We start from the raw sequence: 17,360 nt of genomic DNA, 5'->3' as shown, positions 1-17,360 counted from the left end.
CAAAGGGTGAAATGAACACAGGAAATAAAATGATGTGCAAGAAGAGCATTCAAGAAACAGATAATTATGTTTAAAAACTAATTAAGAAGTTAATCAGAATGGCTTTATCACTTAGAAGAAAACAGCATGAAAGAGAATATGCATGTCACCTAACCGATGGATTTAATCTTTTCAGCTGTATGTATTTTTCATCTCATCTTTAAAATTTAATGAAATAACATGTTTTTCTTCTGTATGTTACTCAACTAACTGTAGCTCAGGTATATGAAACACACCAGTTACCACCAAGCATGTGCTACATAGGTGACCTCCCCCCATATTCTCTGTTTACTTTTCACAGAATTTTCTAGGTTGGAAGAGACCTCAAGATCATCGAGTCCAACCTCTGACCTAAAACTAACAGTCCCCACTAAACCATATCCCTAAGCTCTACATCTAAACGTCTTTTGAAGACTTCCAGGGATGGTGACTCCACCACCTCCCTGGGCAGCCCGTTCCAATGCCTCACAACCCTTTCAGTAAAGAAATTCTTCCTAACATCTAACCTAAAACTCCCCTGGCGTAACTTTAGCCCATTCCCCCTCGTCCTGTCACCAGGCACATGGGAGAACAGGCCAACCCCCACCTCGCTACAGCCTCCTTTAATGTACTTATACAGAGCAATAAGGTCACCCCTGAGCCTCCTCTTCTCTAGGCTGAACAAGCCCAGCTCCTTCAGCCGCTCCTCATAGGACTTGCTCTCCAGGCCCCTCACCAGCTTCGTCGCCCTTAAACAACTGAAAAAAGATTCCTATGCATGTATGCTCATTTCCCAAACCAAATTTACCATTAATGAACATTCAGGTGATGATTCGTTTAGAAGCAACAGATAGAAGACAAAATATCAACCTCTTTGATCAAAAGCTGTTGTTAACCTATCCTGAAAGGGCAAGATACACTTTCCAACGCTTCCTTCAGCAGGCAATGAAGCCAGCAAAGGTTTAGGCAGCTGAAGGGATAAGGTTGTTTTTTTTTAATAAATAAATAAATAAATAAAATAAACACACACCGCACTCCAACCAGTGGTGCGCTGCTTATCAGATGCTGTACAACTGTTTGTCCTGAAGGACCAGTCGCAGTTTGCTCAGGTTGTCTTGGTGTCAGAATGACCCCAACAGAGCAATGGAGACAGCCAAACACCAGCCAGGAGGGAAAGCTTCTTGCTCAGTTCTAACATACTGTGATACTGTTTCAGATCACAAGCCAAGCCTATTCAAAAAGGTAACAAACAAACAAACAAAAAAGCATGCTCTTCGCTGCTGGCCACAGTATCTACGTTTGACTACATTCATTTGTGGCAGATTTTCTTTCCAAAAAGTATACTTCTGCAAGAAGCATTGCCAAAAAAAAAGACAACAAATACAAACAAAGAAACCACCACCACCAAAACAATCAAAGAAAAAAACCCACACCAACCAAACCTTAGAAAGAGTCACTTTCAAGTAGCAGTCTACATGTAACATACAGGTAAACCAAGACTGGCAGGGTTATCATTTCTAAGTTTATTCTACTTATGGCAAACAGCTTTAATGTCTGCCTTTCAAATGAAAGGTGTAAACTGTTGTATATATGATACTGCATTAAACAAAGCAATCTTTTAATGATTGTTTTTCTTTACTGACGAAGTTGCATTTTGAAGGCTTGTTCTAGCACTTCTCATTTGTTTGTCTTGAAAGAAAACATAAACAGTCATGGTTTTTTTCTTTTTTTTTTTTTTTTAAATTAAAAGTATCTCTGCACTGCTTTCAGACAGTATTGTGTCTTAATTTGTAGTCTTAATTAAGGACCAACCAGTCAAACATTTTCCTCTGGAATATTTAGTATCATGAATACTTTTAAACTAACTCAGAACAAAAGCGTATCATTTCTTATTTAGTCTGCTTTTTCAAGGAACATGCTATTACACTTTGTGTCTGCACAGTATGAAACATTTAGATCCCCCCACCCCATTCCTTGTCTATTACATTCATTCAGTTACGAAAAACAGCTCCTATCCAAATACTGAACAACAACAAAAAAAAAAAAAAGCAGCAAATCACAGCTAGATAGAGGCAGAAAAATATAGAAATAGAAGAACTACAAGGTGGAGCGATTAGTAATATAACGTCTTTCAGATAATGTTAGGATCTATCTCCAGTAAACCCCACCTCAATAAAACTTTGCATTTTATCCTCTTAGCACGTAAAGTCAGCGATTCAGCTACCAATCACTTGAGAAAAGGAATACAAGACCTTCAAAAAAAAAAAAAAAAAAGAAGGAAAATGCAGGGACCATGCCCTGCTCGCCAAGCCCCCGGGCACGCAGCACCGCCACGGGCTGCGGCCACCAGGGGGACCCGCCCGGCTCCGACGGGAGGCTCCCAGCGAGTGGTTTCTGCAGCACATTACATTTTACTGGAATGCAGATTGTTTACTAGGCGCCTTTTTTTTTTTTCCCCTTTCTTAAGATGACAAGATAACAAGATGAAGTGCAGGAGCAGTTGCCATTATTGCTTTTCTTTTCCAGCCGCAGTACTGTAGCTCCCTGCTGAATCCGAAAGGCGCTTTTCAACGCTTGGCACTGTCGGGCAGCTCCCTGCCAAGTTCAGTCTTCTCAAGGCACATAAAGACAGGGTGGTTGCAGGGGAAGCTTCCTAAATCGGTTCTGAGTTATCATCATGGCTTTAATGAGTTATTTGCACCAGGAGCAAGACGTATTTCTTCTCCTTCATTTTTTCCCTCAGCACAGTAAGGCATTGTATGAACAGCTTCTTCCAATTCTGTAAGCTAGCTGCCTATTGTTGCAGGTTAACAATCATCAGGATCCTTTCAAAAGGTATATATATGGCAAATTAAGTGTTTTAAAAAAAACTATCTACAGAAGCAATCATTATAAAAGGTACTATTCCCAGCAATACATCACCTCTTTAGTTTTGCAACTCTTTTGGAAGAACTCTGAATTCTGCTGGGGACACAAAATACCAAGTTCAAAGAGACTTGGATCACGGCAGCATCAAACCACAGCGCAAGGAAACAGTATTGGGACTTTTCTCCCCTCCTTCTCTCCAGTCAGTTACAAGAGCTTACAGCCTCTCCCTGTGGTTTTTGGCCCAAAGGTACATTCTGTAGTAGGAGACATGAGAAATCAGAGCTCTCTGACCCACCAGCAGTGATACGTAAGGTTGGTCTAACAGCACAAGGAACCAAGAAGCACAGCTGTTAGCAAAAGAAAAAGCGATGCATGCCAAATAAATTCATCTTGCATACAGATAATTTCTGGTAACCCAAACAAGATATGTTAATAGTAATGCCTCCTCTTCTACAGACAGGTGAGCATACAACTTTAACATTAATACCTTTATTTTAAGAGGAAACACTCACCTCTCCCTTTGGCTTTAGAGGGAGAAATTCCTCAACAGAGATATGATTCCCATTAGTAATAAAAGAGCCTTCAAGCTCAACTAATAAGACAAGCACGGCCAAATTATATAAAGAGAACATCTATGCAGAAAGATGATTTACATAGCTACTATAGTAACGCAAAAAAAAAAAAAAAAAGTTTCACATCCTCTAATCCAGCCTAAGAATTTAATAGTAAGCCAGACATTAACCGATCTTACCAAAAAGGCAGAACACCTCACCCTTTCGCAATCAGAACTCAAGAATTATTTGCCTTCAGCAACTAATAGTTGACAAACACTACCAGTGCCTTTTTACTTCTTCATGAAAAAGCAACACTAATTTTGCTCTTGAAATTCAGATCTGTAGAGCAAGTCTAATTCAGCACCTCTGTTTGGAAATGAGTGATCAAAAGAAAGAAAAGCAAACACTGCTGTTCACATTATGACTGTACCTTCCAGCAAGGGCTTTAAAAAAAAAAAGCCACGTTTAGACTTCTTGTGCTAATTTGTAGACCGAGAATCTGGATATGCGTATGTACTCATTCTAACAGCTCCAACCGTAAAGGCGCAAGCACCCCAGTTAATTCCCCTCCCCCTGAGACGGTTGTCTGCTCTAAGTCTAAAACCATACCATTTACATGAGAGTTTCATGAAATATTTGTCCTTCTTTTTAACGCTTTTGGAGTTTCAGCAGTTACCTGCCACAGGAGCACCCCTCCACAATGCAGAGGGCATTTTCTGAGCTTTGTATCGCGCTTAGGTGATTTTCCCTGCAGCCCAGCAGTTCGCCTTTACTACTTTTTACGACCTATAGGTACTCGGCTTCCAGTCGCAAGCGCAAGTTCAACATCTCCCGTGTCCTGCACACCGCCGGCCAGCGCAGCGCCCGGTCCTGCGGCAGGTGCACAACGTGCCACTGCCCAGGTAGCGAGCCGGCCCCCCACCCCACGAGGCTTAAAAATAAAAACCGCGGCCAGACTTCTTTCTCCTGGCCTCTTTCGACCTTACACGGGACCCGCAGGGGTGCCGGCGGCGGCGGCAGCGAGGCCGGGCCAGCTCCGGGAAGGGGCCGAGCGCCCGGCGCTGTCACCTCAGGTGCCTACCGAGCCGGGGCGGCCGCGCACCCGGCTGCTGCCTCCGCCCGCCCGCCCGGTCGCGGGGGGCGACCCGCTTTTAACCAAGCGAAACGGAACAAGATCAGCGGCCCCGGGACACGGCGTGGGGCGGGCACGGCTCGGCTCGGCTCGGCGGCCACCTTCCCTCTCCTTCCCCGTGCTGAGGGGCGCGGGCAGGGCCGCGCAGCCGGCGGGCAGCCGCCCCCGGGCAGCCCCATGCGGGACGAGGCAGGGAAGCCGCTTCCCCGTCCCCCCCGTGCCGTCCTTCCCAGCCCGCCGAGCGCCGCTTACATTTTCTGCACAGGTTTCCGCCGCTTGCGACTGGCGTAGGTGACATTGGCGTTCATCCTGCCGCCGCTGCGAGGCCACCGCCCTCCTGCCCGCCTCGCTCCTGCTGCCGGGAGGGGGCGAGCCCCAGCGGCGCCGCAGCCCCGGCCCCGGCCTCGCCCGCGGGCCCCGGCCCTGCCGCCCAGCCCGCAGCGCGCTCGGCTTCCCCGGCGCGGCGAGCTCGGGAGGCGGAGGCGCCACGGGGCGGGGATCCCAGGTGATCGGCGGCGGCGGCGGCGACACCCACTGGCCGCCCCCGCGGGGCACAGGTGTGGGGGCGGCCGGGGCTTTCCAGCGCCGCGCCCCCCCCCCCCCCCCGCCCCTGCTGCCGAGGCGACACCGAGCACCCGGCCGGCCCCGCGGACTCCGCGCCCCGGCGCGGCCGCCGTCTGCTGGCCGAGCGCCTGTCAGTGTGCGCGGCGCCGGGCCGGGCCGCGCCTCCCCGCCCAGCCCAGCCCAGCCCGGCCCGGCCCAGCCCCGTGCCCGCTCCTCCCGCACGGCGCTGCCGAGCCCCGGTCCCGCCCCGCCCGGCTGACAGCGCCGCCGCCCCCTCGCCCCCCGGGGGAGGCCCCTCGCGGCGGCCGCGCTGAGGGAGGAGGGGGCGGCCGCGCCGCCATGTTGGGAAGGGCGGGCGAGGGGAGAGGAGGGCGGCCGGGGGCGGGTGGGGTAGGGGGGGAAGGTGGGCTGCGGGCACCGGCGGCGTGAAAATCAAATAATAAAATAATACATGAAATAAAAGTCACGGTTGCGAAAGGAAGCCGAGCCCGCCTCGGTTGCAAGATGAGGCTTGTGTCGGTCACCTGCCTGCCCCGAGGCCTGCAGCCTCCTCGCCTTCCCGCTTCCCCGAGGCTGAAAAAAAGCGCTCAGGCTGCAGGTCACCGAGTAAACAAGCCAAAAACGAGGCGCTGCCACCAAAACGAGGGGCTGGGAGGGAGCCCCAGGTAGGAGTGCTTGTGGGTGGACAAGTGGAAATGCACAGGACTCCACCGAAGACAGGGACAAGAGGACGCTTGGGGGAAGTCACTTGGGGCAGCGCTGCAACTTCCTAAGCACCAGAAGGAACGAAGGGGGTTATTAGCCCAGGATGTGGTTAATATCTCATTAGGGGGTAAATCCGTGAGTTATTATGCTGACATTTTAAACTAAACACTTATTTTAAAGGAAAGCAGCAGTGTCACAAAAAAAGTAAAAGGTGCTGCCAAACTGCTGACAAATAAAACTGTCTAAGAAGCCTCCTGATGCATTTGTGACCCGCCACTGCTTTGCCTTCCTGTATTCTTCCTCTGTTTCCTCTCACAAGAGGAGAGCTCTTCACCCGGAATTAAGACAATAAATTTTGTCTCTGCACTAAACTTGGGAGACGGGGAGTCGCCCTGTGTAAACACAGGCTATACACAACCGTGACTGCGACAAGAGCCTGGCTGACCCGTGCTGAGAATGAGGAAGAGCTCCCTTCTGCTCCCATTGAAGCCCACAAAACTCCAGCCACTTCCCGAAGCAGGCGGCTGAGTCCAGCCCAAGCGATGCAGCCACAGCCTTGGCCCCTCTGCTGCTCAAAACTCAGGCTGTTGACTTTAGCACAGGTCCTTGCCTTTTTCCTTCTCCCAGTTCTCCCTGCCTGGCTGCGAGGAGGCTGAGGCAGTGTCCTTGGTGCTGGCTTGCATCTGCCTGCAGAAGCTGGCCAGGCTGCAGGAATTAAAACAGCAGCTAAGAGCACTTGCACATTCCCTCGCTGGCTGTTGAAACCAATACTGTGGTTATGCAAGTACTCCTGCTCCGGTATGCTGACAGAGGTTATTAGCTGTGGCCCAGGTATTACCATATGGCAGCTGCTGGGAAAATAGAGCACTGCGGTTGTGCAAACCCCAGCACAGCCAGTCTTCTGGCTCAGGGGCAGCCGCGCCGTGCCGAAATGCAGCAGCTTTGCTGAGGAGTCCCGGCTGCAGCCATGCTCTGGTTCCAGCATCCTGTGCATCCCACAGTGGCATGGGCCTCGTCCTCAGAAGCTCACAGCGTGAATTAGACAGCATAACACACGCTTGTTTACCAGCTTAATTGCTCGAGTTTAATTGCCTGGGAAGCTATCCCAGATGCAGAGTGTGCTGAAGCCGCAATATTCAGATTAAATTAATTTAACTAAATCTTAAAAATACTAGTGTGCAAGTAGTTGATCAAATACTGTTTTGAAAAATATATCTTCAGCAAAGAAAAATTGCTGAAATCCATTAAAAATATATATAGTAAAGGAACTGTACATGTTAAAAGGTCAGTGCATTGCATTTGCATTCCTGCCACATTCCTGGCCAAACACCTTGGCAGAGGATGTCAGCTATTTGCCATTATCTGTCACTCTGCAGTCCCTTTCCTCTTTATTGTCTTCTCTCTTCACTAGATGTTGCCAGCATCCTGACTGATAGGCAGTAATGTGTGCCATATCCTACTTCCTTCTCTTCTCCAGACTCTTTCTTTTGATTTTAGGACTAAAACTGAAAATGCCATTTACTCTCTCCAAATCCATCCATCTAGCCAAACACTCTATTTCTTCCCGCTTAAACTTCCCAGTCCCTTTCACTACTCTTTTCACCCCTAACCTCTTCCTGCTCTCTGGTTTCTTCCTCTGTCAACACAAGCATGCTCTGATCACTCCATACACAATACAAATTGCTGCTCTGCTTTCATTCTTCTCTTTAACTATATTACCTTTGAGTTGTAAACCTAATGACATTGTTTAAAGCTCCTCTTCTTCCAATTTTTGATCATTTCCAGTCGGAGTTTCCTCACTGCAACTGAACAAAGTCTCCAGCAACTTCTTATTCTCTAATGAAAATCCACCAAGGTCTCTCTCCACTGAGACATCCTCGAGATCACAACGTTTGTGCTGCTTAGATACTGTCAGACACACCCATACTTTGCAGAATCACGGCATGGTTGGGGTTGGAAGGGACCTCTGGAGCCCATCTGCTTCAGCCCCCCTGCTCGAGCAGCACCACCCAGGAGCATGTCCAGACAGCTCTTAAGGATCTCCAACAAGGGAGATCCCACTACATCTCTGGGCAACCTGTGCAAGTACTCATGCTGACTCATCTATCAGGTCCAGATGTACTGGAGGCCACATGAAGAAGGAGGTAGGCTTTAGCCTCCTCTGATAGATGTCATCTCCCAGTGAGTTCCTTTTTGGGGCCATGGGAATTTACATGGTACCAGTGGAGGTCTGTGGTTGCACTTCAACTCCCAGATTTGGAAGCAGAGAGTAAGGAAAACTTGCTGCTAGGCAGCAACTATGTCTTCTGTACATCCATCCATACAGTGCAATCCTTTTCACTGCCTGCAATTGGAAATCCGCTCCTATGGGTCAGATACCTTTTTAACAACAGATAGGACATGCCAGACGTTCAGAACACAGACTATCATAAGATGCATGGAGAATTTCTAATTGTGTCATTTAAGCCTTTTACACACAGTTACCTAAAAACAAACAAACAAACAAACAAACAAACAAAAAACTTAATATCAGGTTATCTACAGCTCTATGATTCTATGATTTTACAAATCTGTCCTCTCCTGGCACTCTTGCTGTCTCTTTGCCCAACACATCATTTCAGTATTTTCTTTTCCAATTGTTTATTTGGGTACAGTAGAGATCTTGCCTCATATTCAGTGTAAAATGGACTAAAACTATAGAACTATGATTCAGCTATCTTACAGCCTCCTTTACAGCACAAGGTTGTTTTGTTTGTTTCTTTCTTTAATTATCACTCTTTTTTAGCAGTAATAGTTGGTCAGGTTTAACATGTTGGATCTTACAAATGAAAACTGTGGCCGATATTATGTGGACAGTTAAAGGGTTTAATACCTATGCTGATCATTTTCATGTATATAGTAGTATAACTGACCGACCTCCTCTTACTTTATCTCTAGGATGCTACCCAGCTGGCTTACTAGGTCTAAACTAAAGATCACAATGTCCCTTAATAACTTGTCTAGAACCATCAACAATCAGTTTTCTCCTCATTACTCAAATCCAGCATTTCCACCTTTAAAGTCATGAATTGTAATTCTATCCGATAATGAGATTTTTAAGAGAAGTGTGCCTGTGTATCTCATGAATCATGCCTTTCCTATCCTTAGCATGTGGTGAGGTGCCACAGGCTTTTCCATATCTGCGTAATTATGATCCTCTGAAGCTTCCAGAGCTCTTGCTGGTCAGCAGTTACATCTGCTGTCCTGGTTCCAAAATGAGCAATTATCTTCTGACCCAAACATCAGTTCTGCTCCATTTCTGCTTCTCCTGCCCTACACAGACCCCTCACTCATTTCAAGAGGTGGGCAGCTGCTTGGAGGAGAGGACTTTTACTAAACAGACAGAAATTCCTGAGTGGGATGGAGTTTCACAGGATCACCACAAGACCAACAAAAATCTTGTCCCTTGGGAGGAATTTATAAGAATTATAAACACTACTTGCTATCTTAGGGTCATCTCTGACTCATTTATCTCCTTTATCCTACTCTTTCTGTCCATGGCCAAAACTTTACTTCCCTCAGATAATTCTGTGTGTTGACTTGTTCTGGTTGTCTTCAGTGCAAATAACATGGAAGAAATTGGGTTTGATTATTTGTGATTTCTTTTCTGACTCCCTGGAGATGAGGAAAGAGAACTGTGGTTTAAAATTGTAATTTGTGCAGTTCAAGTTTTGGGGATATGCAGAACTGTCACTTGTTTAGGAATTATTTGCCATTGTGCTTTTGTTCTGCTGAGAAAGGATATCTGTGGTGACTCAGATTACTCTCTTCATACTCAATTCAGGGAACTAATCATTTAGGGAAGTTCACTTGTAACTGAATATCCTGTATATTGATTTTTTAGTGACTGGGAAAGTCACACAAATGATTTATTGTTAGGAACCAGGTTTATTGAAGAAAATTCTTCCTTGCCTTTTTGGAACTTAAATGAAAACAATTATATCTAGAAAAATAAAAGCTCTGAAATGTGACTGACCGTACTTTATGGTGACTTTTTTATAGAAGCCTTAGTTTCAGGTACTAGTTGAACTGTAGGTAGTTTTTATGAGAATTAGATTGAGAAGAAGCTTTTTTCCTGCTATTTGTATTTGTGTCAATATGGGAAAGAACCCGTGCATTCCTTTTCTCCTCCTCCCCATCTCCACTGTGTCTGTGGGAGCTTCTCATATGTCAGTGTTTAAAATTACACCCAGTTTTCCATTAGATATTCAACCTGAGGAGCATTTCTAGAAGCTGAAGAGTCATACAAAGCACAAAAGATTTGAAACAATTGATATTTGGGCAAGTTGCCTCTGATCCTTATAAAATTGCTCATGCTGAAAGGTTTTGGTTAATAATGGTATGTTAATTACTTTAAATTCATTGAATTACACTAATCCAATGAAATTTGTAATCTCAATTGTCACGACAGAGGCCACAAAAAATCCTGAGTAGAATAGATACACAATTAGAGACAGCATTCAAGACTATTCCACTTCCAGAAAACTTGAGAAATTAATAAGCATCATCTGTGAGACTGTATCATGATTCTTCTCAGATCCTATAATGTTGAAAACAAGAACCATGTTTCACCCATAAGTACAAGAAAATAAAGGAGCAAAGGAACAATATCATTACATAGTAAGTGTAAAAATCAGCACACTGCTTACTCTTCTCAAGTTTTTCCCTGATATACAGAAATGAGCAGACTGGAACAAGTTTATAAAAAAACAGCCTTCCAGTTAGAGAACTGGTGCTGACCTGATGCAGAGCAGCTCTGCAGAGAGGATCTGGGAGCCCTGTAGGACAGCAGGCTGTGACCAGGAGCCAGCAATGTGCCCTTGTGGCCAAAAAGGCCAATGGTTTCCTGGGATGCGTTCAGAAGTGTTGCCAGCAGGTCAAGGGTGGTGATCCTGCCCCTCTACTCAGACCTGGTGAGACCACACCTGGAGTATTGTGCTCAGTTTTGGGCCCCCCAGTACAAGAGGGACATGGAGCTAATGGAGTGGGTCCAGAGGAGGGCTATGAAGATTATGAGAGGACTGGAGCACCTGTCATATGAGGACAGGTTGAGAAAGCTGGGCCTGCTTAGTCTGGAAAAGAGAAGACTGAGGGGAGACCTCATCAATGTGTATAAATATCTGAGGGGAGGATGTCAAGAGGATGGAACTGGTCTTTCTTCATTTTTTTCCAGTGACAGGATGGGAGGCAATGGGCACAAACTGAAGCACAGGAAGTTCCAGCTGAGTATGAGAGGGCACTTCTCTACTGTGAGGGTGACAGAGCACTGGCACAGGTCGCTCAGAGAGGTTGTAGAGTCTCTTTCTCTGGAGATATTCAAAATCCACCTGGATGCCATCCTGTACAATGTGCTCTAGGTGATCCTGCTCAGCAGGGAGGTTGGACTGGATTAGGTCCCTTCAGAGGACTCTTCAGAGGTCCCTTCCAACCTCAACCATTCTGTGATTCTGTAACTACATTTATTTTTTTCCAACCCTCTTCTCCCACAAGCATTACGAATACATTTTATTATATGGTTAGAATAATTTTTATGTTGTCATTCCAAATACCAGCATGACCTCCACTTCTTCCTTCTCCCCTCCCTCCTTGTCAGTGGAGTACGTTTATGTTAGTTATGTCCATAAACAAGGAGTTGTCTGTAACTACAAAACCCATTTAAAGAAAAATGCCATTTCTACATACATCGTACAATGTCCATCTTTCTGACAGTTAGATTATTGGGATCAATTAATACCTTCTGTTCCTTTCTGGCTGCTGAAGCTCACTGGCACAGAGTGTAACAGACACATACTATTATATTTTCTTGGTTTCCTTACTACGGTGACTGCATACAAAATGCAAATTGCAGATGGTTACAGGCATGTGTTAACCCCTAAACTGTTCCTGGGAATTATGTGAGAACACACTAAAGCCATGTAAAAGACCATTCTAACAATTTTGAACCACCAATGATTGATTTTCAATGTCTTGGATGTTGTCATGGTGCTGGCAAGTTCACTAGTACAGGTATAATTCTAGAGTGTATTTCTGATGGTTTTGGCCATACAGTTAAACAAATAGCTTACATTTATTGTAAGCTATTTGTATGCAGAGGCAGGAAAGTTTGGGTCACAACAGTAAATCACCATGACAATCAGCAAATGTGGGCAACACATGATCCAGCTGCACCAGCGTATGATCTTGCCGCACCAAGACGTTCTGTACCGTTATACTCAGAACATGAAGAGCTGACCTTTTTTTACTTCTGCTTTAAAATGCTGTTGAACTATATTTATTAACAGGGCTTTCCCACTAAATTGGCTTATAATATTAACAAAACCTGTGGCTTGAGAGGGTCTGAAACAAGCTTACAGTGATGATGGCTAACTCAGTAGGCTGCAAATTCTCTTTCTGCTCTCATTAAGAAGAAAGGGTATACACAAAGTAAGACTAATGAGTAAAAAAAATGATCTAAATTAGAAGTGACAATACAGTTACTGTGCCAGAGCCTAACTTCTGTACCAACAAACCTGAGCTAATTTTAATAAATATATCTAGCTGTCATAAATTTTAATTTAGCCTTATAAAACCTTTCTGTGACTAAGACAAGCTACAGGTATCACATTAATGGCTTTGTATTCTCTCTTTTGCTTGGGACTACCTATCAATTATAGAATGTACACATAGAGAAGAATATGAAAAAATAACAAATAGATATGCCAATATCTAAATGCCAAAGGTCAAGGCTAAAACCAATTTGTAATTCATGGAAATTTCTCACACAGACAGCTTTCCATGAACACACTGCATAATTAATAACAAAAAAGAACAAGCAAAGAAGAAAGCCAAAACACAGTGTTTTTAATACCTACTCAGGAAATAGCCTGCCTGAGAAAAAATGTGGCATGTGTTTGTTCTTTTGAAAGTATTTTCATGAACACGATAGAAAATACATTCATTGAGTCCCTGGTTCTTAAGAATGAGCTGAGCCTGTGTTCTGGCAGCTGATTGCCCAGCCCATCCCTTAAAGCTTTCTGTCACAGAGAGACTACAGCTGTGCTAGGTGACCTGTCTGGGGCTTACTGAGACACTGTCTCAGTAAGTGACTGCAATTTTATGAAGGTTTTGTAATGTAGACCCATAACATCATTTTTCTATCCAGCGTGACTACGACTTCCCCTCATTTCAGCATGGTTTTCTTTGATTTCAGCTGTGACTGAGGCAGCCGAGGAAGTTGAGAGAGGAGAGGGGACAGTGAGTCTGTTAGGACAGGAACACAGGGAAACAACTGTCTCTGGAGAATGAGTGCCAGCACAAATCCAGAGAGTGACCACATTGCACAGAGCAAACAGCATTGCAGAGAAGGCAACAGGGGCAGGTATCTGTCCTAGAGAAGCACTTTAAGACTTTTGTTCTGCAGAGAGTAGTCCTGGCATGTTTTTTCTGCTCAGCACTACAGAAGAACATGCATGCACTGAAAACTGCCTGCAAGCCAGTTGATATATTGTTTGCTTTATCTCCTCTTTTTTTTCCACATTTATCCTGTTAAGTGTCCCAACCAGACTGTGTTTACATGTATCCCTAAGCAAGTCACAACTGTTGCTAGCTACATATCATCTTTATAGTCCCATTATCTCCGGTTCTTTTAATTCAGTCTGGCCCGCAGAGTACCTCATAGTATTTAACACTTGCTAGCAATGAGTGTTCTGAAAACCTTATTAGTGTGCCCGGCATGCAAGAGAGGTGTTTAGCTCTTTGGTTGTAGTGACTCACCTGTTAATTTTCACTACTAGTTATGTAGCATTAGCTTCAACATAGAGCCTGAGGTACTATCTGAAATGTTGGGTTTTAAGTCCTAGCTATGCAGAAGTTGTCTCTTAAAAGTTAACATACTATGTACACAGACAGAAAGGTTCAGAATGTTCTTTGAATATTTTTCCATTTGCACTAATATCATTGAAGATGCAGAATTGGAAAACTCTGTCTTGTAAGAACAGCTACACTTAATTATTACTTAATTATAATTTGTATTCTATTCTATATAAATAATTTTGTAAGATTCCTAATGAATAAAATACTAAAGTGGAAAAGCCTATCATAGGCGTATGTTGTATAAAAGATCTTTCCAAAATAAGTGCATAGTTTTAGTGATTATTTAATCTTCTAGAAAACATTAGGAAAAACAGCTTCAAAACCTACACATTGCCAGTTTTTATGACCACAAGTGCCAATTAGCAATTCCAGTGATATCAGCACAATAGCGTTCACTAAAAGTGTTTCCCATGTGCTTCACACAATTATTCTTACTACGTCCCTATAGCTACAATACATTGCATCACCAAGATACCACAAAGCTTTAGCAGTTTATCATTTCCCCTAGTCAACAGAGCTGCTAGCTAGTCTATCTGCTAGAGATTAAAAGTTGTTCATTTTAGATGTATAAAATATAGCTTTTTTTTTTTTTTTTTTTTCTCTGAGGGCATATATTTGGAGCCACTTCACAGTTTCTTACATAAGGGAGGCTTACTGAAAGAGATATCCTAGAGGCAGCAAGACTCCAGAAAATGTGATTTTTTGATCCAGGATTTCTCCTGTAAGAATTCCCTGACTCTACACTTGGTAAATTTGGATCTGTTATAAAATTAAGGGTGATGTTTCTATAGCAATGGGCAGTGTGAAAGATGTGCCTTCAAAAATATTTCAAGGAACTTCAAGGAACATAGGATAGTACTTTCAAATAGACTGGGATTTGAAAAAAAAAAAAAATAAAATAGACACAAGAATTGAGTGAGGTGGACTCATTGATGTTAAGTACAACAAACATCTGTGAGCTGGTCTGTCTGAACTTTTCAGCTGACCTTCAAGCTTGGCTTAAGGTGACCTGTGGTTTACATAGCAGCCCAAGATTAGTGGGATTTTTTAATTTTAATTTTTATTTTTTCCAAAGTGGGAAGAAATCATTTCTGATCTTGTTTCTGCCTAAACCATTAACAATTCAGGAGTTACAGCTGAAGGATACCTAATTCTTACAACAATTCTTACTTTTTTTCCTTTTTTTTTCTTCTGTTTTCTAGTAAATATTTCTAGTATTCCTACTAAAAGTATAGTAGAGTACTCATATGGTACTTTTCCTAGGAGTACATTGCTACAGAATTGATCAGATAGATAAAACTGGAGAAAAGGAAAGAGAATAAGCAGAGTAGACAAGGAAATCCAGAAAGAATAAAAAGCCAACAGTTAAAAGATGGAGTTATTGAAGAGAAAATTGTAAATGGTTGAGGAGAAACTTGTTCCCAATAAGAAGACATTAAAAAAAATGTTATAAAAAAAGCCAGAGTTACATTAGTAGCTCATAGAATCGTGGAACCTATTGATTTTTAATAATTCATTGAGGAAAGTGACTGTAGGATCAATTGGTCATATGTTGTTCCATTAATAAAACCTTTCGCAGAGTTGTTCATGACAGTAGCTACTGTGGCAGAGAGCCATACAATGAATCCTAGAAATTTAATTTCATATGTATGGCTGAGCTGCAGCATCTGGGTGTTTGCCAGCCTTTACGGACTGTAGACATAGCCTTTATACAGCCATGTTCTAGATTCAGTCTGAAAAATGGACAAGGAAAGGGAAAGACACAGGAGCAATGTTCAGCTTGCTTGCATAAAAAATATTCTGTTGGCCTCTTGACTCTATTATTTACAATAATTCCTTCTCAGTGAAGGCTTCAGGGAAAGGCATACACAGGGAAATGTCTGCCTCCCCCTCTACCACACACTCCTGCCATAAACTAAAAAAAAAAAAAAAAAAAGCCTTTCTAAAAATGGAGACCTGAAATAAAGTGACTTTGGGATATTTGTCTTCCTGTATGAACCTCTCCCCAGCCACAATTGTTCCAGCAGTCCATGTTCCAGAATGTTATGGCTAGGTAATGTTTGTTCAACATGTATTGCTACTCTTGTATAAAATATTCTGGTCATTCCCATAACATTCTCAATATGTAGCAAGTACGTATTTCATGGTCTCCATTGTTTAAGACCAAAGGTTGAACTAACGTCATGACAACATTTATAGTGGACACAATGAGGCAGTTATCTTCATTAGGGCACAACCTGGTAGTTACCTTGTGTGTGTTTTCCCCTTGCTTTCCTTCCTTTTGTAGTTACACCAAGAGAAGAAACATAGCTTGCTGTTTTCTACCCTTCATCTCAAACTTTTCTATTATAGGCAGGGCAGAATAAATTTCCAGCATATGACTTTTGTCCTAAAATGTTACAGTTCTTGATAAGGCCATAATATCATGGCTATGGGTTACTGGAAAAACTGCTTTTATTAGATTAAAATGCCATTAAGCACAATAATTTCATCATCATTCTGTTCTTGCTATGGATATCAATGCTCTGATGTTACTGAGTTTGTTCCTTCAGCATCTAAGATCTTCAGCATCTACCCCTAAGCAGCTGAATACTTGCTATGGTAACAATTTCACACAGACATGACTAATTACATTAAGCTTGGTGATACTGTTGATTTCTTAGGCTTGTGGTGGCTGGAACAACCTATTGTAATCCTCTCCAAGTTTATTACAACTGCTTTCCATAAGCAGTGCAAACTCAGTGATATACATGCATCAAAATATCCTATAAAAATTTATATATGCCTAACATTCAGTCAGAAGAAAAAGTAAATTTCAAACAGTAAACTGTATTCAGACTTAGAATAGAATTTTCTACAATGAACAAGCACTTCTGGTATATGCTGCAATGCTTCAGGAGGTGGGGAAGGAAAGAATATAATATACTTCTTGCTGTTAAATTATTAACAGTATGCTTTTTCTTGACATTCATATGCTAAAAGAACTGCCAATATTGGTAATATTTGATATATTGTGCTCATTCAATTGACTCTTCCACAATAACAGCATATTTGCATGCATCCAAACAGCAGAGGTACTCCATATTTTCAGAAATACTTGATAAAAATGATGTAACTTATAGAATAAGGTTTGAACAGTACTCCTTATTCTAATTCATCTTTGTCTTTATGAAATAAAACTTTGTTTTTGAGTAGCTAGGTCATTTCCATCTATAAAAAGCATAGAGATCACTGTTTAGTCTCATTTTAGTCTCTTATTTCCCAATCCCTTCAATCTATTTAGCTTAGCAGATGTACAGAGGCACACAGATGGAAACAAATCATTCCTTTTCAAGCTTGCTGTCCTGATTATTTTCTTAAACAACAATCTGATGGCACTATTCCTGTCTTCTCTTGCAACTGCAACTATTGCAAAGGAGATATGGGGAGAAAAAACATGCTAATTTCTAAAAAAAAATCATGATAGGCATCTTGCCTATCTTATTGCCCTAAATCAGTCCTATTTAAGAGAAGTGACTCTCCTCATTGACTCTGAGTAGCATGCTGCATTGCACAGGCTTCTGTTGAAATTAATTGTTCACCCAAACTAGGGGTGCTGTTTGTATCTGAGTGTGGGTACACATGCTGAC

The 17,360-nt window shown here is 43.0% G+C and overlaps 1 protein-coding gene across 1 annotated transcript in view; it reads right to left on the bottom strand.

The window, feature by feature from the left end:
• The window catches only part of AHR (aryl hydrocarbon receptor), a 62,834-nt gene extending 57,525 nt beyond the window's left edge, over nucleotides 1-5,309 (bottom strand). Inside the window, exon 1 of the mRNA XM_068674110.1 lies at nucleotides 4,825-5,309. Coding sequence (XP_068530211.1) covers nucleotides 4,825-4,880 — 56 coding nt within the window. The 5' untranslated portion in view covers nucleotides 4,881-5,309. The remainder of the gene's footprint in view (nucleotides 1-4,824) is intronic.
• Between the last annotated feature and the right edge of the window lie 12,051 nt (nucleotides 5,310-17,360).

The sequence above is a fragment of the Anas acuta genome, chromosome 2 (assembly GCF_963932015.1).
Source record: "Anas acuta chromosome 2, bAnaAcu1.1, whole genome shotgun sequence".
Lineage (NCBI taxonomy): Eukaryota > Metazoa > Chordata > Aves > Anseriformes > Anatidae > Anas > Anas acuta.
Note: the sequence above shows the minus strand (reverse complement) of the source record. Positions and strands in the feature narration are given on the sequence as shown.